Genomic DNA, 26,844 nt, shown 5'->3' with positions numbered 1-26,844 from the left:
CCCCCACAGTAGATTTGCCCACTCCAAATTGATTCCCAACTGACTGGTAGCTGTCTGGCGTTGCAAGCTTCCACAGGGCTATCGCCACTCGCTTCTCAACTGTGAGGGCTGCTCTCATCTTGGTATTCATGCGCTTCAGGGCAGGGGAAAGCAAGTCACAAAGTTCCATGAAAGTGCCCTTACGCATGCGAAAGTTTCGCAGCCACTGGGAATTGTCCCAGACCTGCAACACTATGCGGTCCCACCAGTCTGTGCTTGTTTCCCGAGCCCAGAATCGGCGTTCCACAGCACGAACCTGCCCCATTAGCACCATGATACATGCATTGGCAGGGCCCATGCTTTCAGAGAAATCTGTGTCCATGTCCTGATCACTCACGTGACCGCGCTGACATCGCCTCCTCGCCCGGTATCACTTTGCCAGGTTCTGGTGCTGCATATACTGCTGGATAATGCGTGTGGTGTTTAATATGCTCCTAATTGCCAAAGTGAGCTGAGTGGCTTCCATGCTTGCCTTGGTATGGCATCCACACAGAAAAAAGGCGCGGAACGATTGTCTGCCATTGCTCTGACGGAGGGAATGGCGACTGACAACATGGCTTACAGGGCTGGCTTACAGGGAATTAAAATCAACAAAGGGGATGGCTTTACATCAATGAGTATTTCAGGCAGGACTTCACGAAGGGTTCCAATAAGAAATGGTGCACCTAAGTAATTGTTCTTATTGGAACAAGCAGGTTGGTCTAGCCTCTGATTGATACATGGCTAGATCCTCAGAGATGACGATGATGGCTACCAGTCCTATTGCACCGTCTGCTGCCACAAGGCAATGGGTTAGTGCTGCTGTGTAGCAATGCAGTACCGCGTCTGCCAGCACCCAGGAGACATACAGTAACAGTGAGCTGAGTGGGCTCCATGCTTGCCGTGGTATGGCGTCTGCACAGGTAACTCAGGAAAAAAGGCACGACACGATTGTCTGCCCTTGCTTTCACAGAAGGGAGGGAGGGAACGGGTGGCTGACGATATGTACCCAGAACCACCCGCGACAATGTTTTAGCCCCATCAGGCATTGGGATCTCAACCCAGAATTCCAATGGGCAGCGGAGACTGCGGGAACTGTGGGATAGCAACCCACAGCGCAACGGGTCTGGAAGTCGACTCTAGCATCAGTACTGTGGAAGCACTCCGCCAAGTTAATGCACTTAGAGCATTTTCTGTGGGGACACACACACTTGAATATATAAAACCGATTTCTAAAAAACCGAATTCTATAAATTCGACCTAATTTCATAGTGTAGACATACTCTCTGTAAGACAGTTTTTCTGTATCATCAACTATTCTTGTAGCTCATTTCCAGTTTTTCCCACATCCTTTTTTGAAATATTGACAATAGGACTGAACGCTATCTCAGCAAGTCTTGCTATTATCTCTGTTTATGGCACAACCTCCCTACTTTAGTCAACCGGCCCATTTCTACACCGGAAGCTCATGTTAGTTCTCTTTGTCACTTCATCACATTGGGAGCGCATGTTTAGTGGGTTATACACCATGACCTCCAAGTCCTTTCCAGAGTCACTCCATCCTGTAAATGTGACCTACATTCTTTGTTACTAAACATAAATACAGCCAAGGCATGGTTTAAAAAAAAAAAAAATGTTTAAAGCAGCGCAGTTTACCAAGCAATCTTGACCACTCTGAGCAGTCTTTTCCCATTCTACCAGTTTGTCTTCTTCACTTTTCTTTTTTAATCAGCAGTGACTTTATATTTTCTTCCAAACAATTCATAAAAATATATTTAATAGCAAAAACCACTTCCAATGTATGCCTCAGGCGACTCTGAAGAATTTACTGGTTTCCTGCTTAGTTGGTGTAACTCAAGGTGCTTACAATACTGGTCCAAGTGATCTGTAGCAGCTGCACAGCAGAGATTAACTGGTATGCTCTTGTGGGCAGTTCCCAGATCTGTACATCTAAAAGATAGGGCATGCTAGAACAGAAAGACAGGGTGCCACAGCTCACGCCAACTGCGTCTACATTTTCCCCCTTTGGTCCAGCAAGGGCCCCCACACTCTCAGGCTTCCAGTTCCCAAGCTGTTGCCTTTTGGGTGGAGACCTGCATCTCACTCCCTTCAGACCAGGGCAATGTCCAGGCTGCACAGTTCCCTGCCTTCACTGTGCATTTCCCAGCAAAGAGTTTGCCGCCCTAAACAGATCTGCTGGCTTTCTTTTCAGAGACTGGTAACAGAGAGTGATTGTTGCAGATATAAAGTAGGTGTGCTAAGAAAGAACTGTGTGGTAACTTAAGGTAAAAAGCATTACAGCGAAGACATTAAAAACAAAAACCTACAAGCACACTAAGCCCACTATGCATCACCCCACCCTAGGAGAGGCTTTTGTTGTTTGTTACGGTTACAAGATCAAAGCTTCAGCTCAGAACAAGCGCAGTCTTATGAGGCTTCAGTAGGTCCAGTCCTTCCATAGACTGGCCTCCTAGCCATTTGCTGGATCAGGAAGAAGGCCCTGAGTCAGTATAAAACAAAGGCTTTCATCTGAGGTTATGTCTACACTGTGCACCTTACAATGGGGCAGGCAGCCGCACCATTGTAAGGTAAGCAGTGTAGCCATTCTTTGTTGCCAGGAGAGAACTCTCCCAGCGACTAAAGTAAAACCACCTCCAACGAGAAGCAGTAACTTAGTCAATGGGAGAGTGGCTCCTGCCAATGAAGTGTTATTCACGCTGAGGCTTTTTGTTGTTGAAACTTTTATCCGAGGGAGCGTTTCAGACCCGAGTGACAAAAGTTTTAACAACGAAAGTGCCGGTGTACACAAAGCCTAAGGGCATGGCTACACTTGCAGATGTAGAGCACTTTGAGTTAAATCAGTCTTCGTAGAGCACTGTAGAGAAAGCGCTGCAGTCTGTCCACACTGACAGCTTCAAGTGAACTGGTGGACAGCTTCAAGTGGCATTGGGAGCAGTGCATTATGGGCAGCTATCCCAGCATGCAAGTGGCTGCAACATGCTTTTCAAATGGGGGCGTGGGGTGGGGTGGAGTGTTCAATTAGCATCCCCCTCTCTACTAGAGAGGGTACAAACAATGCCACAACACATACACAATTGCCTTTTTAATGCAATGTACCCCAGAGGTATTAACTCTAAATCAATAAGGCTTACCTCAATTCAATAAAGTTTATCTTCATTCCATAAAGTTTGTTCAGGGCACTACAGAATATTGTCAGTCTGTCACACAGAGAATCTTTCAGTTCTCTGTCACTGCAGCTCCGACAGACTTAAGCATCAACGACTTTCAAGACTTCGCTATTTACTCAGATTTTTACCTGAAGGGAATGTTATGAAGACGTTTGTTCTGATTTGGGGAGTTTGCATCCTTGTGATTTGGGTACACAATACATATATCTGCTCCTGAGCATCTGGACTGCAGAAGTAACAGGAAAAAGGAATAAAGTGATAATGCTTCAGTTATCGTGCAACGGTGCTTTAAAAAATAAATAGGACTAAACTGTTCAAACATTTCAAATGAGATTCTGTGCTGTGGCACAGAACTCTCAGCACAGGAGAAAGAAGAGGCTAAGGTGGCTTTAAGCCACCTGTGCACCGTGCAGATCCTGGGCTGTTTCTGTGTCCTAATGTAACTTACATAGCCCTGGGGCCTGCCTAAATTATGGCAGTTTTAGTTTTCTATCTTATGGGCTGCAGCACTGACTAAAATCTTCACAGCGCTGCATGCTGCAGCCCTACCTCAGCATTCATATAGCCCCAACCAACGTGCCCCCCTAACCTATGGCTTGTGAAGGGGTCATCCTTGGGAGGCAGCCTTATGGAATCTTCTAAAATGCCTGTACCAGTGGAATCCTCCCACAGGCTTGAATCTGGACTTTTAAGTACCTTTTATAAACACTCCTCTGCCCTCTATTCCCCTTGGATATAAAAAGGATGAAACAGGGTGAGGCTCTCATCCTGAGCTTTTGCAGATATACCTACAATACTCTATTTTCCTCCATTGTAACTCAAATTGCTAACGATCCTGGAAAGATGTTAAAATTTAAATCTGCAATACGAGTGAATTGATGGGGTGAAAGTACCTGAAATAATTATGAAAGACAGGGCAGAAAAGCCTGTAGAAAATTAAGAAATGTAAAGTCTTAAGGAAAAAGGAAAAGTATACCAAGAAGATGGGGACTAAGTTTGCTCTAGGGGATATAATAAGATGACATTAAAAATATCCTGCATATTTAATTTAATTAAAAGGCTAAAATTTGCACAAAACACTCAAACATCTTGTACCTCAGTGAGATCGTACAAGGATAAGACACACAATCAGTAGTATGAACGCATCACCAAAAAAAGTATAGATCTAAAATTATGCTTCCACAATAACCCGCTTTTACTTTTTTAAACCTATAAAAATTGCATGTTTAAGTCTGATAAAGCAATACTAGAGTATTTATTGTACTTAATATATTTTGCAACAGCAGATGAATGTACAGTAATTGCTTAATCCCCAAATAATCCTGGTAGTGCTTTCCTTCTAGACCAATTTTAAAAAAAGAGCACTGTCAAGTCGCTTCAATATTAAAAATTCACAAGAAATAAAGTAAAACTTCTTTGGGTTTATACCTTCCCTGCAGAGTTTATAAATGCTGAAAAAAATGTGCTAATGTAGGACCACCAGAAATATGAAACTGACCAATTTATTTTCTTTGTCCAAATTGAGTAAAATACAAAGTCCTCACTGTGCCGAACTCTGTGATCACCTCTCTGCGGTGGTGGTCCATCCCAAACAACATGCTCCAAGGGGTCCCGTTCAGGGACAGTGCCCCGTCGTTGGAGCTGGTGTCTGACACGTCAGCAGGATGTCAGTAGTGAAAGGTGAATTAGATTTTTTTTCTTTAAATAGTTAATTTTTGTACTTGCAACAGACAAAACTGATTTTTTTCAAAACGTTTCAGCAGACTCTAGGTAACTTAAGACCTTTGTTTACAGGAAAAATCTACTCTCAACCACAAACATTTACAGGTTTGCCAGAAGTGTTAAATTTCTTCTAACAGAAGCTGCAGCTGTATACAAGAAGGATGAGAGATCTGTTTCTCGCCTCCTTTTACTAAAGTTTTAGAGAGTGCACAAAAATGAGTAACGTCTGGGACGCTACTGTTTTCTTTTTTCTAAATAAATTCCTTGTTCAGTATTTAGATGCCATTGTTACATACTGCTGAACAGTATGAGAGTTAATTTCTTTCAGATAAAATCCAATATAACCTCCAGAAAGGAAAATACTAATACAGGCCGCCAAGTGTACCCTGACTGATGAGGGCACCAGTCCCTGGGCCCTCAGGTGGAGGAAGTAATCAAGGATAAGCTGGATCATGGCAGCCTCCAGGGAAACACCCTGGCCTGCTGCCCACCTCGAAAACTGAGACTATTTCACCACACAGGAGTGTTGAGTGGAGGGCCGTCTACTTTCAAGGAGGATGTGCTGAACCTGTTCCAAGCATGTCCTTTCCTCGCCACCTAGCCACTGAGTAGCCACACCATGAGGTGAAGCGTTGCTAGGTTGGGATGGAGGAGGTGGCCCTGGTCCTGAGAGAGCAGGTCCGGGCGGAATGGCAACTGCCATGGCGGAGCTGCCGCGAGCCCCAAGAGGTTCCCATACCAGTGCTGCCTTGGCCATGCCAGGGCAAAGAGGAGAACCCTGGCCTTGTCCATCTTTATTTTCTCCAGGGCCCTGCTATCAGAGGGAACCGGGGAAAGGCGTAGGAGCTGGCCTGACCAGGACAGGGTAAGGCATCGGAGATAGCACCCCTCCTGATACCCCCCCGAAGCAGAACCGGAGCATCGTCGGTTCTGCCGGGTTGCAAATAGGTCCACCTGGGGAGTACCCCACCTTTGGAAGAGCTGGTGAGCCACTTCTGGGTGTGCTGAGAGGAAAAATCCCTGCTCAGGCAATCTGCCATCACATTCCAGGCACCTGGCAGGTGGAAGGCTTTCAGGTAGATGTCATGGGCTGTACAGAAGTCCCACAGACTGAGGGCTTTGTGGCAGAGGATCGGGCCCCGCCTTGCCTGTTGATTTAGAACATCAAGGCCGCGTTGTCCGTGAGGACCCTGACTACCTTACCCTCCAGGTCCGAGCGGAAGGCCATACATGCCAGTTGCACCGCCCTGAGTTCCTTGACCTTAATATGAATGGGTAGGTCTTGTAGAGACCACAGGCCTTGGGTCTGAAAGTTCCCCACATGGGCCCCCCCAACCCAGGTCTGATGTGTCGGACACCAGCTCCAACGACGGGGCCCTGTCCCTGAACAGGACCCCTTGGAGCATGTTTGGGACAGACCACCACCGCAGGGAGGTGATCACCGAGTTCGGCATGGTGAGGACTTTGTCCATTCTGTCCGTGGCCTGGGAGAACTGCGAGGCCAGCCAGAGCTGGAGGGGCCTCATTCTGAGTCTGGCGTCACGGACCACATATGTGCACGCAGACACGTGACCCAGCAGTTGCAGTCAAACCCTGCTTGTCGTCACTGGGAAACTTGTGATCGAGTCGATGAGCCCTTTCAGGGTCTTGAACCTGTCTGGTGGCCTACATTGCGTCCAATAGCGCCCTGATAAGCTCTATGTGTTGGACTGGGACTAACGTGGACTTGGCGTTGTTTATCAGCAGGCCAAGGGCAGTACATGTGGACAGGAGGAGCACCACATGATCCCTCACCTGCGACCGGGAGGTGCCTTTGACTAGCCAGTCGTCCAGATATGGGAATATTTGGACCCCTGGTGTCTGAGGTAGGCCGCTACCACTGCCATACACTTTGTAAAGACCCTGGAGGCAGTGGACAGACCAAACGGTAGGACCTTGAATTGATAGTGACTCTGTCCCACCACGAAATGGAGGAAGCATCTGTGCCCCTCCAATGTGTGGATGTGGAAGTATGCATCCTGTAGATCGAGGGCAGCATACCAGTCCCCGGGATCCAGGGAGGGGATGATGGAGGCCAGGGAAACCATGTGGAACTTGAGTTTCACCATGCAGTGGTTCAGACCTCACAGGTCCATGATGAGCCTGAGCCCCCTTTGGCCTTCAGGATAAGGAAATACTGGGAGTAATACCCACTGCCCAGGAACTCCTTGGGCACCGTCTCTATAACTCCTACGTCCAGGAGCCGCCCCACCTCCTGCTCGAGCAGGGCCTCATGAGAGGGGTTCCCCAGAAGGGATGGGAGCGGAGGGCGGTTGGATGGGGAGGAGGTAAACTGAAGGGTGTAACCTCGGGAGATGGTGTTGTGGACCCATCGGTCCAAGGTGAGTCGTGACTATTCTGGGAGGAAAGCACACAACCGATTGGAGAAAAGGAGCTTTATTGGGGGTAGGTCCCTGCTGAGAACTGGCAGGGTACCTCTGAGCGTCCCTTCAAAAATGCCTTTTGCCTGCCTGCTTGCCCTTAGAAGACCTAGGCTAGGGGCAAGCCGGGATTGCAGTTGTGGGCGCTTTCTATAGTCCCACTGCTTTTTGTAGGCAGCCTCGTACTTCAGAAGGGCAGCCTGGGCAGGAGCCTGCTGCAGCTTGGACTTGGGTTTTGCTGGAGGAGGGACATAGAAGCCCAAAGTCTGGAGGGTCGTGCGGGAGTCTTTCATGCCAGGCAGCCTTGTGTCTGTTTCTCAGCAAACAGCCTTCCCATCGAAAGGGAGATCCTGCATTGATGACTGCGCTTCACTGGAGAGCCCAGAGAGTGGAAGCCATGATGCCCATCTCATGTACACTGCTGAGGCCATGGACCATGCAGCCGTGTCCGCTGCATCTGAAACAGCCTGCAGGGATGCCCTTGCAGCCACCGTCCCTTCCTCCACAAGCACCTTAAACTCCTTCTTACTGCACTCCCAGAGGGAGTCCTCAAACTTGGGGAGGGATTGCCAGAGGTTAAACTCGTAGCGACCCAAGAGGGTTTGATGGTTTACTGAAAGCTTGATGACGAATAAACTTTCCTCCCGAAAGTATCCAGCCTCTGAGCGTCTTTGTTCTTGGGGGTCAAGGCTGGTTGCCCCTGCTGTTCCCTGTGGTTGACCGACTAGACCACCACCGAGTTGGGTGCCGGGTGGGTATACAGAGACTCGTGTCCCTTCATGGGTACAAAGTATTTGCACTCTGCCTTTTTATAGAGATGGGAGCCAACGAGGCTGGTGTTTGCCACAGGGCATTTGAAATTCTTGCCACCCCTTCATGGAGCAGCAAGGCCACCCTGCCCTGTGCTGAAGGGAACAGCATAGTAAACAGGGAGTTTGAGGGCCCTTCCCTCTCCTCAGCCTGGAGGTGGAGGCTCACTGCCACCCTTTTTAGGAGGTCTTGGGGAGCCCGGTAGTCTTCCTCCGGGACGGGGGGGGCCCCCGCAAATCAGCTCCTCTGGATGGGGCGAAGCTGGTGCGGTGCTTTGCGTGTCGTCTGGCACCGGAGGATTCGCCACCTGGTCGGACTCCGGGCACGGTACAGAGGACACAGGTCCCACCGACCTTTTTTCTGGCAGTCTACAGATGGATACTGACGGTGCTTCCGAGGCTCCAGCCACCGAGTGAGCCCCCACGGGGGGCTGTGCCGGAGGCCACAGGGCCCACTGGTACCACTGGGCCAGCCATGACGCTTGGTGCCACTGCTCTTGCTATGGCACTGGTGGAGCCAGCTGTTCAGGCTAGTTAGCTTGGCCTGTAGACGAGCAGCTGTGAGGGGAGGCCGGGCTGGAATATGATCCGCTGTTGCCTCTGCACCGGGAGTATCAGCGGTGCTGGGACCTACGTCGGCCACAGGACCACGATCTCGATGCGGAGGAGCGGCACTGACAGTAGTAGCTGATCCGTGAATGGCCAATGGGCAGACCCGTGTCAGTGAGACACCGGCAATCGATGCCTGGGGCTATGATACCTTGGCAGAGACCTGGAACAGGAGTCTGAGTGGGAACGGCGTCTACGATCGTGCCATGAGCGACTGCGGTATCTCCTGTGAGATGAGGACCATTGGCGACGTCTGCCATGGTCCTAGAATCATAGAATATCAGGATTGGAAGGGACCTAAGGTGGTCATCTAGTCCAACCCCCTGCTCAAAGCAGGACCGATCCCCAATTAAATCATCCCAGCCAGCGCTTTGTCAAGCCTGACCTTAAAAACTTCTAAGGAAGGAGATCCTACCACCTCCCTAGGTAACACATTCTAGTGTTTCACCACCCTCCTCATGAAAAAGTTTTTCCTAATATCCAACCTAAATCTCCCCCACTGCAACTTGAGACCATTACTCCTTGTTCTGTCATCCGTTACCACTGAGAATAGTCTAGATCCATCCTCTTTGGAACCACCTTTCAGGTAGTTGAAAGCAGCTATCAAATCCCCCCTCATTCTTCTCTTCTGCAGACTAAACAATCCCAGTTCCCTCAGCCTCTTCTCATAAGTCATGTGTTCCAGTCCCCTAATCATTTTTGTTGCCCTCCGCTGGACTCTCTCCAATTTTTCCATATCATTCTTGTAGCGTGGGGCCCAAAACTGGACACAGTACTCCAGATGAGGCCTCACCAATGTCGAATAGAGGGGAACGATCATGTCCCTTGATCTGCTAGAAATGCCCCTACTTATACATCCCAAAATGCCATTGGCCTTCTTGGCAACAACGGCACACTGTTGACTCATATACAGCTTCTCGTCCACTGTAACCCCTAGGTCCTCTTCTGCAGAACTGCTGCCTAGCCATTCGGTCCTGAGTCTGTAGTGGTGCATTGGATTCTTCCGTCCTAAGTGCAGGACTCTGCGCTTGTCCTTGTTGAACCTCATCAGATTTCTTTTGGCCCAATCCTCCAGTTTGTCTAGGTCCCTCTGTATCCTATCCCTGCCCTCCAGCGTATCTACCACTCCTCCCAGTTTAGTGTCATCTGCAAACTTGCTGAGGGTGCAATCCACACCATCCTCCAGATCATTAATGAAGATATTGAACAAAACCGGCCCCAGGACCAACCCTTGGGGCACTCCTCTTGATACTGGCTGCCAACTAGACATGGAGATGAAGACAAGCAGTGCCAGCAGCCCCAGTTGGATGGCACCCATCCAGACAGTCCGGCTAGTGTCGAGGGTGATCCACCTGGACTGAGCCCTGAACGGTCGCTAGGCAGTAAGCAGGTCGGAAATGTTCCCTCGACTGGGACCGGTACTGGGCCAGTGGCAACTGGCCTCTGGAGCATGGAGCAGACATCGGCAGAGCTCCAGGCACCGGCATGGACATGACACCCCTGGCTGCCTGGAGGGCTTCGGGTGTAGACGGCATCCAGACATCTGGAGAGGCCTGCTCCGAAGGGGCCGGGCTACTCCACTCAACGTAAGTCGGAGGCCTAGGGCCCGATGGGGATCGAGGACTACCCGACATGGGCATAGCCTCTGTCCCAGACTTCCCTCGGTGCCACTGCGAAGAGGGAGTCTTTCCGGTCCTCTTGGCATGCCCCGTGGACGGGGAATGGTGCCGACTGCATGATGTTACTGGCGGGGCTCCATGTACCAACACCGCGGTGCCGGGTACCAATTTGGAGCAGCATGCCACGGTCGGGGCCAACACTGACTCCATCAGGATGGTCGGGAGCCTAATGTCCCTTTCTTTTTTAGTTTAGGGCTTGAAAGACTGCAGATCTTGCACCTTTTGCTGATATGGGTTTCTCCCAAGCAGTGCAGACAATCCGCATGCAGGTTGCTCCTTGGCACAGAGTGCCTACAAGAGCGGCTCCACGTAAAGCCTGGGGCACGGGGCATGCCCCGGCCCGGGCTCAATGACTAAACTGAATTAGCTAATTAACTACAGGTACTACTGAACAAACGAAGAGTTCAGGAGGCGAGCTGCAGCAAAGCTGGAGCTGAGCAGTTCCAATGCACCTTCTCTGGCAGCAAGAAGGAACTGAGGGTGGGGGGAGTGCAGCCCTCCTTATACCGTGCCGGGGGGGCGCTCCCTCCTACAGGTACTGCTAAGGGGAAAACTTCCAGCACTGGTGCACATGGCGAGCACACACCCCTATTGTGGAATACACATGAGCAATCACTCAAAGAAGAATATTTGATCATCTAAGTCATGCATTAAGTGCCAGTATTTTCAGAGGGGCAGCAGGAGCCATTCGGATTGTCTAGTCTGCCACTTGTAGATTTTTTTCTCTCGTCCCCAACACAACTTACTTTGGGGATGGCTCTTTTTGGTAGTTTAGTAAGTTCTACATACACTGTAGTAAGTATTTAACAAAAGCAAGGCCAGAGTAGTTCATCTTATTTGGAGCAGCAGATGAGATGGTCTGGGGCACTGAACTCCTGTGGGAATTCATTCACGGTCTTAGACCAGCAACAAGAAAGCTCAATCTCCAGCGCAAAAGAGTTTTACCCTTGCTGTGGCCAGCTCCAGCATGCCTGAGGAGCAGAGCCGTCATCTGCAGACCTTGCCCTGGAGCGTTAGCCAATCTTTCAGATGTCACGATCCCTGGGGACTGTATGTACACCATTAGCTCTGGATTAGCCCATTACAGGAAAAAATCTTACAATAATAAATTATTCTATCTGGCATATGTTCTCTTTCAGAGCTCAATACTCAAACAGAAGATGACAAATGCTTGTTATGCTGTGCTGAGGTAAGCACTCAAACCTAGTTTGGTCCTACAGTATTCAAACATTACTGTATGGCCTGATGGGAGTATCTGCTTCTCAGCTTTGTACACAACCCAAATTTTAGTCCTCCATTGACTGTGTGCTCTTGGACAAGTCATGTGATCTGCTTAAGTTTCTTCATCTTAAAAATACAAAACAAAACCGGAATAATCTTCCCTTCCTTACAAGGAAGCATCAGGACTAGAGTTCATACAGAATTCCCAATATATCTAATGCTACATAAGCTCTTAAAAAATTTATATGAAAAGAATGGAGTTCTGCTATTGACTGGAGGTCCATTTTGCAAAGTCAGCTAAAAACAAATCAAAGGATTGTATTGCAAGCTACTTAATCCACAGAAGTCAAAACTCGCACATAAGTGCATGTTCTTCCATAATTGCAATCACTTTGTCCCCTAATAAACTACAGCTACCTTTTGGTGGAATAAGAAAAGGAGTGCTTGTGACACCTTAGAGAGACTAACAAATTTGAGCATAAGGTTCCATGAGCTACAGCTCACTTCATCGGATGCACGCTGTTTAACAAACGAGAGTAGTACACAAAAAAGTTTACAAGAGAAAGTAACCAATACCATTGTTAAACTGGAGTGGGAATTTAGACAGGCAGAATTGTGTTACCTAAATTGAATCACAAGGACCTCGGTTTTAAGTCTCACTCCAAAGATAACACTTCTGGCAACAGTGCTGTGCTAGTGCATTAGTTAAGTACTGACTCAGAGGAAAACTATCACCTACTAAACCACAAACCACTTCCCTGCAGCACCTCAGATCTTCCTTGAAAGCCTTCCATCCAGGGGCCAATGAAGGCCTGACCCCATTTAGTTTGTGATTAGCTGATAAGGCTGCCTTTATCATGTTACTGGAAAAAGCTGCTGAAACATCAAGTGCCTTGTTCAGCTCTCCTCCTTTTTAAAGGGAATCAATGTTATTTAAGTTACACTGCAACAATGCTTTATGAGAAACTACTATACAGCATGCCTTTATAAAAAGCAAGCGGCTGAGGATACAGTGTTCACCAAGTCTTGTGTGCCAAACTGAAGGTCCTTTTTACCACGCTGTGACTGGCTGTAGTAGCAGTCTGAGGACTTGGTGTTTAGTATAGGCTGCAAAACATCCTCTTAAATCCAAATGCCTAGAAATAATGACAAGAGGGCCAGGAATATAATTAAGCATATATAAGGCTGCCTTGGAACCCCCAAAACTATAGAAGGATCCAGTAATACTGCTGAAATCTCATTACTTACCTCACGGGGCATTTTGTGGTTTATGTTTGTATATCCCTTTGTAACTCATAGTATTATTTTCCTTCAACATGCAGCCAATGTGGACATTATATTTGTAAATCACACCACACTACAGACCTGTGGCAAGTGCCCACAGTGTTTAACTCCATTGCACTGCCCAGGACGTCAGTATGTTACAGGGCTTGGTAACGTACCCTCATACCCTCTCCATCAATTAAAAACCACACACACACACAGTGGTCTTGATTTCACCAACGGATTATGGAACAGCAGCTAAAAAGTTAAATTTTGTGTTCTCTTACAGAACTGTCATTAGATTCTCAAAACTCTGTCTCTGCATAGCATTTCAATAGTACCCACTGTATGAAGATGCAGGAAAAATAAGCACAATCAAAGCTAATGAGTTTATTTTAAGACCTTGAAGTATTGATAGTACCAAAGCAAAGCTGAGTAGAACAGGAAAGCCTGATTGTGTAAGCCAAAAGCCAAAGATACTGAGGCTAAAATGAATAAGGATATTATCAAATACACAATGCTGGAAGTGGCAAGGGTCCACACTACTATCTACAATCAATTAACATAATCAAACTATTTTATGTGAACCAGAAAGTTATGATGGCAAAGACTACTTTGGAAATGTAAACAGAACAGCTGAGGCGCTGATGTCTGCCTGAGCGCAGAGAACACGAAATAGTATGTCTGTGATGCATGAAGTGCCCTTTCACCTGAATAGATACTACCTCAGATACCAATGGTGTTACTCTTAAATATCAACATTGTTACACATTTTATGTGAACCACAAAGTGTTCAGCTGTAGCTAAAGCGCCAAATATAAAATAGCATAAAGTGCTTACAGACATGAGAGATTAGGAATTCTCTGCCACCAAAACCAAGTTAGAAGTGACATTTTGAAGGTTTATAGAAGTACTTTCAAACCTCTAAAGCACTCAAAGTGATAGAAAAGTTTATAGTTTCATAGATTTTTGCATATAGAAGGGACTATGATCTAGCTTTAATTTTTTGCTATAAGTTGCACCTCATTTCTAGCCTGAATTTGTCGTCTTGCTTCAGTCCAAACCGTGGAAAATTTCTGGTACATTTTTCTGCTAGATTGAAGAGCGGTCTATCAGAAATCCCTTCCCCACATAGGTGCTCATAGACACTGATCAAGTCACCTCCTAAACTTCTCTTTGATAAACTAAGTAGATTGAGCTTCTTTAGTCTCATTTTAAGGCATGTTTTCCAAACCCAAAGACATTCTTGAGCCCTTTCCAGATTTTTCTACATCTTTTTTAAAACATCAACACCAGAACTGGACATAGTATTCTAGTAATGGTCTTGCCAACATATACACAAAAATACCACCTCCTCCCCTGACTCCTACTTGATATTTCTCTGCTTATATATCCAAGGATTGCATTCACTCTCTCACTTAAAGAATTGCATAGCGAGTGCATGTTCAACTGATTATCTACCATTACCTTAAGTCCTTTTCAGTGTCACTACATTCCAAGATATTGTCCCCCATATTGTATTATGTTCATTCTAAGGTCCTCAATGTATGACCTTGCATTTGGCTGTATTAAAACGCATGCTGTCCCAATGCATAAACCTCTTAGCAAGTGATCCAGTTTGGTCTGCATACAGTTAACCTGTCCCTGTTATTTACCCTTCCATTAATTTTTAGAGTCATCTGCAAATTTTACCAGCAATGATTTTATATATTCTTCCACACCAATAGTAAGATATTGAATAGCACTGGGCCAAGAATAGATACTTCCATGACCCCACTAGAAAATATCTGATAACTGATCCTAATTACTTTTTCACAATTTAGCAGTTAGACAGTTTTCAATCCATTTAATATGGGCTACAGTAATTCTGTTGCGTACCTCCAGACTTTAAAACATACCATTGGCTGCATAATCTGCTTCATATGTATATAATTCAGTTATACACAAAATGACTGTTGCTTTGACAATAAGGAATGCACTCCGAGTAAAACTTTTAGAGTAACCACCATACCTTTTAGTGACAGAATTTTCTGCTTGGCACAAGCCAATTTGATGAATAATATTACGGAAAATTTTAAGAGCAGGAGAATTAGACATACTTATGCCTAAGATCTCTCAATAAATTTAGCCTCAGCCTCACTTCCAAGAGTCAATAAGAGAAGCTGCTGTATCAAAAAAAAGTTTATTTTGATCCAGAAACAGTTCTCCCTAAAGAGAAACATTAAAAACCTCAACTATAGCTATTGTCGAATTTCCTGTATTTCTCTTCCATTATGATTAATTACAAATATTTCGTGAAAAAGTCATTTGCTCCAATTATTAATTTGAAGTTAACCTTCTGGACAACAATTTCTATAAAAACCATAAACAAAGAATTAGGATTCTTGATATACAATAATGCCAAGATTTTACCTGTCTTTGATGATCCAGATCTGCTTTGTTACCAACTAGAATCATAGGAAACTCATCACGGTCTTTCACTCTAAGTATCTGCCTTTGAAATTTGTAGATTTCTTCAAAACTGAAAAAGAAAAGTAAGGAAGATTTGCATGTACTAGTTCATGGGTTCTTCATCTATGGTGTCATGAAAAATTGTCCTAAAATAAAATACTGTTTCATCCTGGGTCACCATGGCTCTATGATTAGGGAACCACTGAGCTAGTTCATACAATTACAAGGATTCGTAACACAGGTCAGGACTGTGTAATCTATAGGACCTATTCTGATCTTTTAGAGAGTTGTAATGGAGCATGCCCTGCTTAGCCTAAGGGTAGGGTTGATGCAACTTTACAGGTGTCTATTTTCTTCACTGAACAGCAACTCAATATTAATATCAGCTATGCGTATACATAAATTGAAAAAGGCACTCCCACTTAAGACAGAAGAAGGTTGTGTTTAGGCAGCAAGAACCTTTTGCTAGTTTCCAGATAGCTAGGAAGGATACAGATTTTATTCTCGCACTCAAAGCATATTGGACAATATTTTTTAAATAAATTTCAAATATGATTTAGGCTCTTAATTCTAGGCACCGAAGTTTGAAATTGCTAGCCAAAAATACACTGTATCCATTCCATACATGACTATTGAGGCCAAAATTTCAGATAGCATCCAAGAAAGCCAACTGGTCTTCCCAACAAAGCCTCTACAGCTATTTTTAACATTTTAAACCTTTGCATTTAAATTATAAAAACCCATCAAATTGGGGATAATCCTATTGCCCAGAAATAGAAGAAAAGTGGAAGTGCTATCCAAGTAAATTAATTGTTGGGTTTGCTGTCTGCTAGGAAAGAGCAGCAAGCATAGTAACACCAGGCACAGCAACACTGAGCTGGCAGGGTGAAGTGTGCCCAGAGGGGCTGAGGAGCGAAGCAAAGAGAACAGAGCTGCTTCAGGGAAAAGGAAAGGAGAAAGAGCGGACCAAAACAAAAAGCTACCAGTGCAATCAGTGAAGGACACCAAGCATGGATGTCACATGCCCTTACCAAGAACTGCTCAATAAGCCTGGCATGACATGCTAAGCCAGCTTTAGAAGTTCCAGTTAATATTTGGGGGAGGTATTTTGGTCTTGATGCAGCATTTGGTTCCCTTCCCCCCAACCCCAGCTCTTGTTTTCCTATTTATAGTTTAAAGTCACTTATAGCATAGGGTAGGTGCTTTAATGAAACTGAAATACAGTGTAGATCAGTGGTTCTTAACCAAGGGTACGTGTACCTCTGAGGGTACACAGAGGTCTTCCAGGGGGCACACCAAATCATCTACATATTTGCCTAACTTTACTAGAGGCTACATGAAAAGCACTAAAAGTCAGTACAAAAACTTAAATTTCTTACAGTGACTTGTTTATACTGCTCTATGTCAATGTTTCTCAACTTAGGGGTCGTGATTTATTTTAAAATCATATGGTAAAACTGAGAAAGCAAGCAATTTTTCAGTAACAGCATCAGCTGTGACACTTTTGTATTTTTATGTCTGTTTTCGTAAGCAAGTAATTTTTAAGTTAGGTGAAGTTTGGGGTACACAAGACAAATCAGCCTCCTGAAAGGGATACAGTAGTCTGGAAAGGTTGAGAACCACTGATGTAGACAATTAACAGTTTAATTTTGTCTAGCCATATTACCCCCACTCCCTCTTTACTACAATTTGAGAGAATATTAATTAGCCACTTAAACCCAAGAAGCAATGGCAAAAGTTTGTGCTTGCAACAAGTACCACAGGTGGTTATTCTAGTAGAAACTGACACAGCAAACAGAAATTTATCAGATGGAGTACTAGCACATGCTTTAATAGCTGATTTCAGGCTTACCTTCCTCTATCAGTGACTGAGAAGACCAGAAGAAAGCCCTCCCCAGTCCTCATATACTGTTCTCGCATAGCTCCAAATTCTTCTTGTCCTGCTGTATCCAGAACTGAACAGAAGTAGGAAAAACTAATTACTATACTTTATGCTCCTAGTTTGTGAAACTTTTCCTCCTGAAACAGTTGGAGCACAACAGCTTCATTTTTAAAAGGGATGTTATTTTATAAACTATGACCTTCCCCGGCATATGGAAAATTACTTCTGTAGTTTTTCTTCCAGTGAAGATATATTGCAAGAATCTTACTCCTGGAACTTAGCAAGATGCTGGTGGGATTCCTAACTCAAGGTTTTTTGACTCTTCAGGGCAGTGGCCCAGTCATAAGCATTAAGTCTGGCATGAACCAGACCTGAAGAAACAAAAACACTCGTCTCCCTTTGACCAGTTCGCCAGGTAAAAATAGCTGTTGAGCATACCTAGATGGGAGTCTTAAATCAATGTTAACAAGAGGGATCTCACTCGAATATTTGGAGAGCAGCATTTATACTCTGCATGGGTGGCAAACATGGCAGCCAATACATTGTATCCCAGAACCACTGCTCATAAGAGTTAAGGAAGTTCTGGTAGTCTTGTACTAAGAAAGTAAGGCCCAAGAATAAGGCTCCTAATGCAGAGGATATCTTTAGAGAATAGAAGCTGCAGGTGCTCAAAAACGGAGAAGCTATTTATTTAGTTGCAGACACATTAACATTAGGCATTTAGGCTTAGTGTCAATTTAAAGAAAGCTTTAAGTTTGATTAGCTCTTTGATAGTCAATGAATATGCAATTAAGACTAGAGTAGAAGTTTTTAATCAGGTAATCATGAAAGCATCATCAAAATACTTAACACAATACAATTTGATCCAGTACCACCCTCTTAAAATTCAAGTTCAAATAAATAACAGTTACAGACGATCAATATTTAATTATGCTTTTTAAAAACAAAACAAACTTACTGTCCAACCGTGCTGCTTTCTCATCTATCACACACTGTTTGGTGTAGGAGTCCTCAATTGTCGGATCGTAATCCGTGACAAAGTAGGACTATAGAAAAACAGAATTTATGCATGTGCACAAGACACATACATACAATACACTGTTTAATGCAATCAGTTAAATATTTTGCAGTCTATCAAACTGTTTTCTGCACTCAACAAACGAAAAAAACTCAGAAGTATGTCATCCAAATCAGACTCTCCACATCACAGAATCTGCACACACACCAAAATTCTGAAACACATTTCTTGCCTAATTTCATTATGGGTATGTACATCTATATTGCAAAAAAAAAAAAAACGGCAGTGCAAGCCTGTGTCAATTAGCTCTATGGGGCTAAACCAAAGCAGTGTAAATGTTCCCACTCAGGCTTGAACCTAGGCTCGGAAACCTGCTTAGGGGGAAGGGTTTGAAGTAAGTGCTGTGGGTGTTGCCGAGAGAAGTAAGCCCAGACATCCCATGTGGTTATAGGGAATACGAAAAGGAGGAGATGAGAAGAGAAGACATCTTAAGCACTAGAATTACAAGTATCAGTCGCTAACAAAGATCACAGAATCTGCAAAAACAAAGGATTGTACCATGGAAGGACAGCTACTGAAAGAAAGCCATTAAAATTGTTTTGACTTGGCATCTTACCAGCCAATTATAACATTTAAATTGCAGTTAGAAACCAGAATTTCTTGTTTTGAGTGTTGTATACTGTAGTCCAATTGTCATCCCACATTCACATAAATCCCTAAAGAATATAATTTTCCTTTGCAGTAGTAACAGTAAAGCCATTCTTTCCATTCTTCTGAAGCTCTAATTCAAGGCAGACTCAGTGTTGCTATGCAATCACAGCCACTTCCTCAGTTTACAGTACTTCCCGCTGTTCTAATGTATAAAAGCAATCTTATCATGGACCCTAGAGAAAGTCAGATATATTTAATTTGCAACCCCTGCTACAATTGTCTGATGCTTTATCGTAAAAGTAAGGAAATCAGAAACATACAAGAAAATGGTTTTAACTGCCCAGAGATCAGTGTATGCATTGTAATTTAATCACTTTTTGCTGTAGATATCAACTATCCATTGAAATGTATCCACCAGTGTTCTGTTCCCTCCACATTCTGAACAAGGGCAATAAAGTAATTCCAAGTGGAATTGCCTCCTAACAAGTACAATAAAACTATTGAAATCCCTTCCACATGCATATATCCCTTTTTTAATCCCTTAAATTTAAGGAAGTTAACAAATTCATTCTGCTCTGCTTTAAGGTCTCATGTAGTTTTGCCTCCCCATCATCTTCTCATTTCTTCCCAATCCTTTCACATTACTACTTTAGTTTCTCTCCCATTTTCACTTTGTTCCTTTTGTCATGCTGCTCTATACAATTCAAGCCATCTCCAATAAGTACCTTTGTTCTCTCCTCCTTATGGAGAAATAGTCAAAAGCACTTACATCACTTAGGAAACCATGTCTATCGAAAGTCAATGGAACTTACGGCACTTGGGGTTTGGAATAAAATTTTCCATTCATCCAACAATAAATCATCCCTTCTTTCTTCCTCCTCCAACAAATCTCATTACCCTTCCATTCCAAATTATTGGGCTGTGTCTAGATTTCACAACATAAAATAATGCAATCTCTTGAGGGCAGGGAAAACAATTTACTAAACTTGGAATTACAAATTATGTTTAAGTTGTCGGTTGAGCAACGTACATACATTTCCAAAACATTACAATACACATCTCCCACAACCACTCAAGTTTCTAGCTCCATCTCCTCTCATCCCTCTGTACTGAATATTAGCAATTTCCCCCTCTTCTCCCACCCCCGGGGACAAAGTATCAAGCCATGTCACTACTAGTGCCTCATGAGCATACAGAAAAATCAGACTGGCATATCCAAATATTCAATATCTTACGAGTTATTAACAGTGTACAAAAAGGATATTCATTTAAGGAGGTTAACTAGAGGGGCGGGTGCACATGCATACAAAGAGATATGGAAACAGACTGCCAGATTCAAAATGCATGAAGAGTTTACTGTGCTAGTTTCCTTGTTAATCTGCCAAAAGACTTCAGATCAGGTTGTTACCCTGCACTTGGCTATGTCCCTCAGAAGCTACGACTACATCACGTTGTGTAATGGTATGTCCATTTTGGACTTCGCTCCAGCGGTAACCATGAGTGACCGATGCAAGATTTACATATACCCATAAAAAAGACCGTTAACATATTTACCAGCTACCACTAACTCCGTTTTATAATACAGTACTTCGCAGAAGTATTTATCAGCGTTCCTATATGCTCCACTTATAGTTGTGGTTGCCCCAAGCTTTTTCATTTGCGTGGGTCATTTTCAGAGGTTTATAAACTTTGAAACAGGCTGTCAGCACATGCAAACAAAACTTTTGGAGAGCCATAACTGTCAAATTTTGGTACTTCTAAGGAGACAGCAAAAGGTACATCTGACATAAATGCAGCCCCTTCCCAAATTTTGAGCCCCTGACCAGAATCCTGGAGTTATTAGAGCTTGTCGGCAAAATGGTGGTAAGAATTTTTAACACAAGCAAACTGATACTCATTTCCCCATAACCTCAGTTTTGACTGAAATTTTAAAATAAGTCAAATCTCAGGCAGACGCCCAGCAAGGAAAATTTCAGCCATAATTGTTAAAGTTTGACATAACTACGAGCCAATTGAAAACTGGGTCTTATAACATGGCCATTAGTCAACCTTAACTGTAGGCACCACCTTCAGTTCCACCTATAATTACAGCATTGTAGCATGTCACCAACTGTATTCACCACTATACAATCTCTCTTGTATATTTGGAGTAGTTTCTACCCCCAAAGTCAACTGACTCAGTGAGATAAATGTTGGATCATATGCTGAACAAGTACTAGTTTCCTTTAAAACCAGCAGCCTGGCAAAAGCATCTTGTGCAATATGTTTGTATCAAGCCACTTGTTTAGTGTTATTTGATGTGTGTCTGATTATATGCACTTCGAATTCCTTTGAAACTAATGGATCATTATAAAGTTAAACACATTCTGCACCTGCTAAACTACTTCGTAAAGTCATGAATATTAGTGGTCATTAATACAACACTAAACACACAAAAACAACCAGAGCTCTTACAAAAAAACCTATGCAATCTCTCAAATCTAAGCTGTCAAATTAAGCAAAAAGTATGTTATATCCTTCCTGAACAAATGAAATAAACACATTTCAAACAAAGTAACAGATTCATGGGTCGTTTCAAAATAAAGTCACAACATAATTATATCAGAAATCTGCAAGAATTGAAGGATTTGGTATTTTTACTTTGCATACATTAAAATGTTCCTGGTTTTGAGCACTGTCATGGATGTCAAGATATTTAGAGCATTCGACAGAAACATCACCTATATAATCAAGTCTGCCACATCTATAGTTTCCATACCACAAATTCATGTAAGGCCACAAAAATAAGATAGTACCAAAGCTGTCTCAGCTTTGTACTTTGCAAAAGCCAGGCAAGTTTAAAGAAGTGGATATTCAATTTTAGGACTATGACAGTGAGAAAAGTCTAGCTGGACTACATACTGGGAAATAAATTTTGAGAAAAAAGAAAAAGGGAAAGATTTTTATTTTTTTTAAATGCACATTTTTAGATGCAACTTTACTATGTAAATAAATCAAATTACTGGCTTATCATTTAGTCAAATACAATATAAAAATGAACACCTCCAACATATCATAGTGTAATTTAAAGCAAGTATTACAATTTATATCCATAAAGCAGGGCAAAAGAAATATTCTAAAGAGTTAAATAGAAAAAAACTATTCAAATCAGAGTCAAATCTGAAAAGAGCTTCCAACAGAGTTTCTAAAGACAGAAAAGATAATACCAAATCCTCTAAATATTAATAAGTATTTTCTTCCCTCTTTCAGGAGACAAGTCTCCCCCTCCCCATACACAGCTCAAAAAAGATCAGAGTTTGTAGTTATTATACCATTAGATGCCTGTCAAATTCTGAAACAGAAGCTTGACATTTGAATAGAAGCTCACAAGAGTTTGCAATTCAAGTCAGCATCTTAAATACCATATTGTTCAGTACTGAGCTCAAAGAAGTAAAAGCACATGCAAATACTAGGTTAGCTTACCTGTAAATTGGGATGTCTCCAAACTATATTTTGTCTAGATTATGGAAGTTTGCACATATATAGCTATATCAACATACAGTAGTTTAATAGTGTACATTTCCCTAATCTAGGCAAGGCCTTGCTTTCCCTTAGAGGCACTCTTTTTAGCAGCAAAATTTAAAATAGGAGCTGCTAATTCCCTGAAAAGATGCATCACAGCGCTATCACCATATATTTGAGCATAAGCTTTCGTGAGCTACAGCTCACTTCACTGGATGCATTCAGTGGAAAATACAGTGAGGGGATTTATATACACATAGAACATGAAAAAATGGGTGTTATCATACACACTGTAAGGAGAGCTGCTACTCTGAAACCTGTCATTCAGGTTAAGAGTTTCTTTCATTGCAACCCCTCATCTCTTTATCTTACAGTTAAGTACAGTGATGTATTTATGATAAATATGTTCCAAGGCAACAAGCTATTGGATAACTTCATTGTAAAAATCAAGCAGAATGAGAAAGGTGAGTTTAGAAGAAAGCTCTTATTAATACTATATTCGACAAAGCTAGAGGTAAGAACAAATTGTTTTTTGTGGAAACACTGTTTCAAGTCTCAGTAGGAGATTCTCTAAATCGATTTTTCTTTAAGATTCTTCGGTACAGATGCCTATAATGGACTATACAGTAAACGCTCATATATTTTAGTGTTAGAAAAGTGAAAGGAACTGACACTGATGTATTAGTGTTACAGACAAAGCAGTTGAATCTGTGACTGTTTTGCACAAAATCATGACAGCCTATACTGCAATTCAGTTGCTAAAAAAGCATACCCACCGCTACCTTCACAAAAGGCAATTTTAGATTTCAATCAGGAAAAGAAGGAGGCAGCCATAAATAGATAGCTTCATTCTAGTTAACCATTAGAAATTAAAATCAAGAACTCTAGGTAAGTTCAAAATATAACTAAAGGCCAAGAGTATGGTTTACAATAATTACAGAAAATTAGTAATTACCTAATAGCTCTTCTGTTCTTAACTATTTCCACAACTAAAATTAATTCAGGACTACCAGTGTGCTATTCAAGCTTTTATTGATGCAACAGAAACAATTTTACAGCTCACGAACACCACCTACCCCTCCATTGTTCACTTGAAGCTTGTAAAGAAATATGAAGGAATACAAGCCACTGAAGGAACCACAAATTTTGCCTCCATAAATACAGTTGACATTATTTAAAACCCTCTCCAACATGTGGGAATAGGAACAAAAATGTATGAGAGATTCTGAATTTATGAACCAGAGAAGCAGGGATACTACACAATAGGTTTTTTCTGCACCCTGAGGCCCCACAACCTATAAGGAATCTCACAAGTCGTAAGTTCTCTTAACAAATAAAAAGGTGGCATTCAGGGACTACCGAATTTTAGTTGAAACCGGAATTATTTCAGGGAAGTTTTATGGCTTGTGTTATGCACAAAACTAGATCACAGTGGTCCCCTCTGGTCTTAGAAACTAAGAACTGAGTATCTGGCAATTACAGATACAAAAAGTAAAAGGTAATAGTAGCCAGCTCCAAGGCCCCATGTAAGGGGACAATATTCCCTCAGCTCTTTACTCAAGATACATCTGTGAACCATACTGGAGGAAACTCTAAAGAATTGTGAGCTCATTCATTTCAGGGATGCAACACAGAACAAAAAGTCACCAACCAGATCTAAGTTTGCTTGCTTCTGCTCTTTTTGCTTTCTCTAACAAAAGAAAGTCTTTATCCTCCTATTTAGAGAGACCTTGAGTGCCTTTTCAGCATCTAGGAACTGCCACAAACTCATTCTCACAAGATGTTTTGGGGAGAGGATTTGAACAGCATCCTCTGGTTTAATGGTATCAAGATGACCCCTAATGAACAAACACTTTATGAAGTGCCTTTTATTTGCGAAAAAGGTTGATGGAGAAGAGCACAAGAGCCTGTGACCCAGGGTGCCCTTGTGCCTACTGGCAGTGGGCACGGGGGGTGTACCGGGTTTTATAGGGATCCGGTGGATCCGATATATGCATAATACTTCACTGAAGGGAGACGTGAAGTATCTACCGAGAGTCAGTAGTCCACGAGTCATAATCACTGCAAAATGCATGTTCAGATAATATTAAGGAGTTGTATCTGTACTGAAAATTATGTTCTTTAGGCAGATAACGAGGTGATGACATGTCTTGGACAGGTTTGTTTCAGGCAGGAGATAACAAATGCTTGTCTGTCTCACACAATGTATGTCTATTTGTATACTGAGCCAGATACTGATTAAAGAGATTGTGAAATCTACAAAAAGGAATATACAGGAAAAAACCACCAGCAGGGGACATTTTGTTTATGAATAAAGAAAAAGAATTGTTCTGATATATCTGGGGGTGAAAACAGACACCCGGGATCATTTACTGAAGAGGCAAGCTGACATCGTGACTGGTCATGAACAGAGGGGTCACAGTCAAGCCTGACTGTAAAACAACAGAAGGACTTTGGGTAAGCACTGCTCTGTAGACAAGAAAGTATCTAGTGACAAATCTTGGTTCTAGAATGTATCTTACGATTTTATTTTATCACTGACCATTTGTTTGCAATACTTCTACATGCAGTCACTTGAATCTCTGTTAAACTTCCTCTTGTTTTCACTATAAACATAGCTAAGTGCGGTGTGTCAAAAGTGGTCTGAGATGAAACTGGTCAGCTGTGGTATACTGCTTCTTTGGAAGCAGCGAATCTGTGAATACTGCAAATGTCCGGTGGAATAGGGGCTAGATACCCCAGGGAGATTCTGGGTGGTTGGACTCTGCCCACTGCTAACGACAGCAAACGCACAGGGCAGGTCCGTCAGAACTGGCCCGTGGCAGGTACAGACAAGTCCTCACACTAAGAGCAAGTGGTAGCAAGGCACCTCACAATGCTGGGTATCTCCGGGAAGCACCACAATGCCAGCTCCCACTCCCCTTCCCTGAAAGGCAACAGCCACTAAAATCCTCTCCCTCTAAGCATACTATCAAGAAGGAGTAAACTTACCAAAATAAGCAATACCACTATAAGAACTTAACCAGTTTGGGTTAACCAGTCATACTAGGGGCTGCAAAGATTTAACAGATGTTGGTTTCTGAACACACATCATTAATTGGTACAAAACAGCATGGACAAGCCCTTAGATCTTCCCTCCCACCACCACTGCACCCCATGTGAACAGGCATTGGCCAGAATGGCTCTTTCCAGCTGCACTACTCAGAAGTGCTGCACCTCAACTTGAGGGAGGTCAGTGGCTGAGAGAATGGTTAATCTCACCACGCTTCAGAAAGGTGCAAGTCAAGTGCTGGATGATAGAAAGAACCCTGATCTTGGAAACCTACAGATAGTATAGCAGATCATAAGTTCCCCTTTACAGTATTATTTTGAGTGGTCACCAGCCATTTTAAGTAATTAGCAACTGGTTGCAAACAAGTCAAATCAAGATTTTCAACTATTTATCACCCTACAAGGGCAGACTCAGGCACCCAAAGAGACAAGCTATCTAAAATACCAGTCTGCTTGAACATTTTAGGACTCAATCTATCTTTTGCAGACACCAATTAAGTCAAAAATGTAAGAATTTTTTTTCCAGCATAATACATCAAGGGTGAAGTTCTGACCCTATTGAACTCAACAGCAAAACTCCAACTGACTTCAATGGTGGCCAGGATTTCACCCTGGTTGTCAAGAGGCTTTTTAAAGAACAGCATGTATTTAGATTTTGTACGGCTCTCTCTAAGCTACACAAAAGGTGAACCAAATGGCATAAGATTTTTCAATTGCTTTCTATACCTATCCATTTGTTTAAAATTAAGTACAAAAAATCCAATCCCATTTCAGTGACAGGACTGCTCACAGCTATGGAATTAAAAGCTAAGACTACCCAATTACAGTCAGCAAGACACCTTATCTACATAATGATCTCATGGCCTTGCAGTCATAAGTCACAATATACTAGCTCTTGTCCAGTAATTTTTATTGGGAGTATAGTAGTTAATCCCTGTGGAATTTTTAAACACCAGTTTGGACGCAATCCAATGTGAAAGCGTTGGATTAAGTAGGTTTCCTCTGCATACTCTAGAATATATTTTTATACTTTCTGCCATTTGCCAAAATTTAATGACTGAACCTTAGAAACTAAATGTTTGAAAGCTGTGAAACAGTACTTCTAAAAAAAAATCTTACATAGCAATGTGACTAACAATCATGTCAGAGAAAAGGTTGAATCCTAGCTACTATTCCTATTGCTTTCTTTTGGATGGGGAGCACACCTGCTTACCTTCAGCCTTTTGGCCTGAAATCTCAGATATTTGGGCTACTCTCTCAGCCTTCAAGGACTACCATGAAAATCTCGGGACTTCTTAAAGTGCTGTGGGTGCCAGGACTGCTGACAGTGCAACTATGGAAGTGTTTTTTTTATAAAACAG

At 43.0% G+C, this 26,844-nt stretch overlaps 1 protein-coding gene across 2 annotated transcripts in view; it reads right to left on the bottom strand.

Moving 5' to 3' along the window:
• Window positions 1–26,844, bottom strand: part of RRAS2 (RAS related 2) — an 80,395-nt gene that overhangs the window by 10,351 nt on the left and 43,200 nt on the right. For both annotated transcript variants that reach the window (XM_048855512.2, XM_048855513.2), the window contains exons 2-4: window positions 18,221–18,308; window positions 17,233–17,335; window positions 15,342–15,450 (exon numbers count right to left, since the gene is read on the bottom strand). In XM_048855512.2, the coding sequence (XP_048711469.1) occupies window positions 15,342–15,450; window positions 17,233–17,335; window positions 18,221–18,308 (300 nt within the window). The remainder of the gene's footprint in view (window positions 1–15,341; window positions 15,451–17,232; window positions 17,336–18,220; window positions 18,309–26,844) is intronic.

This window comes from Caretta caretta, chromosome 6, assembly GCF_965140235.1.
Source record: "Caretta caretta isolate rCarCar2 chromosome 6, rCarCar1.hap1, whole genome shotgun sequence".
Taxonomy (NCBI): domain Eukaryota; kingdom Metazoa; phylum Chordata; order Testudines; family Cheloniidae; genus Caretta; species Caretta caretta.
The sequence above is the reverse complement of the archived record's forward strand: the minus strand, read 5'-3'. Positions and strand labels throughout refer to the sequence as shown.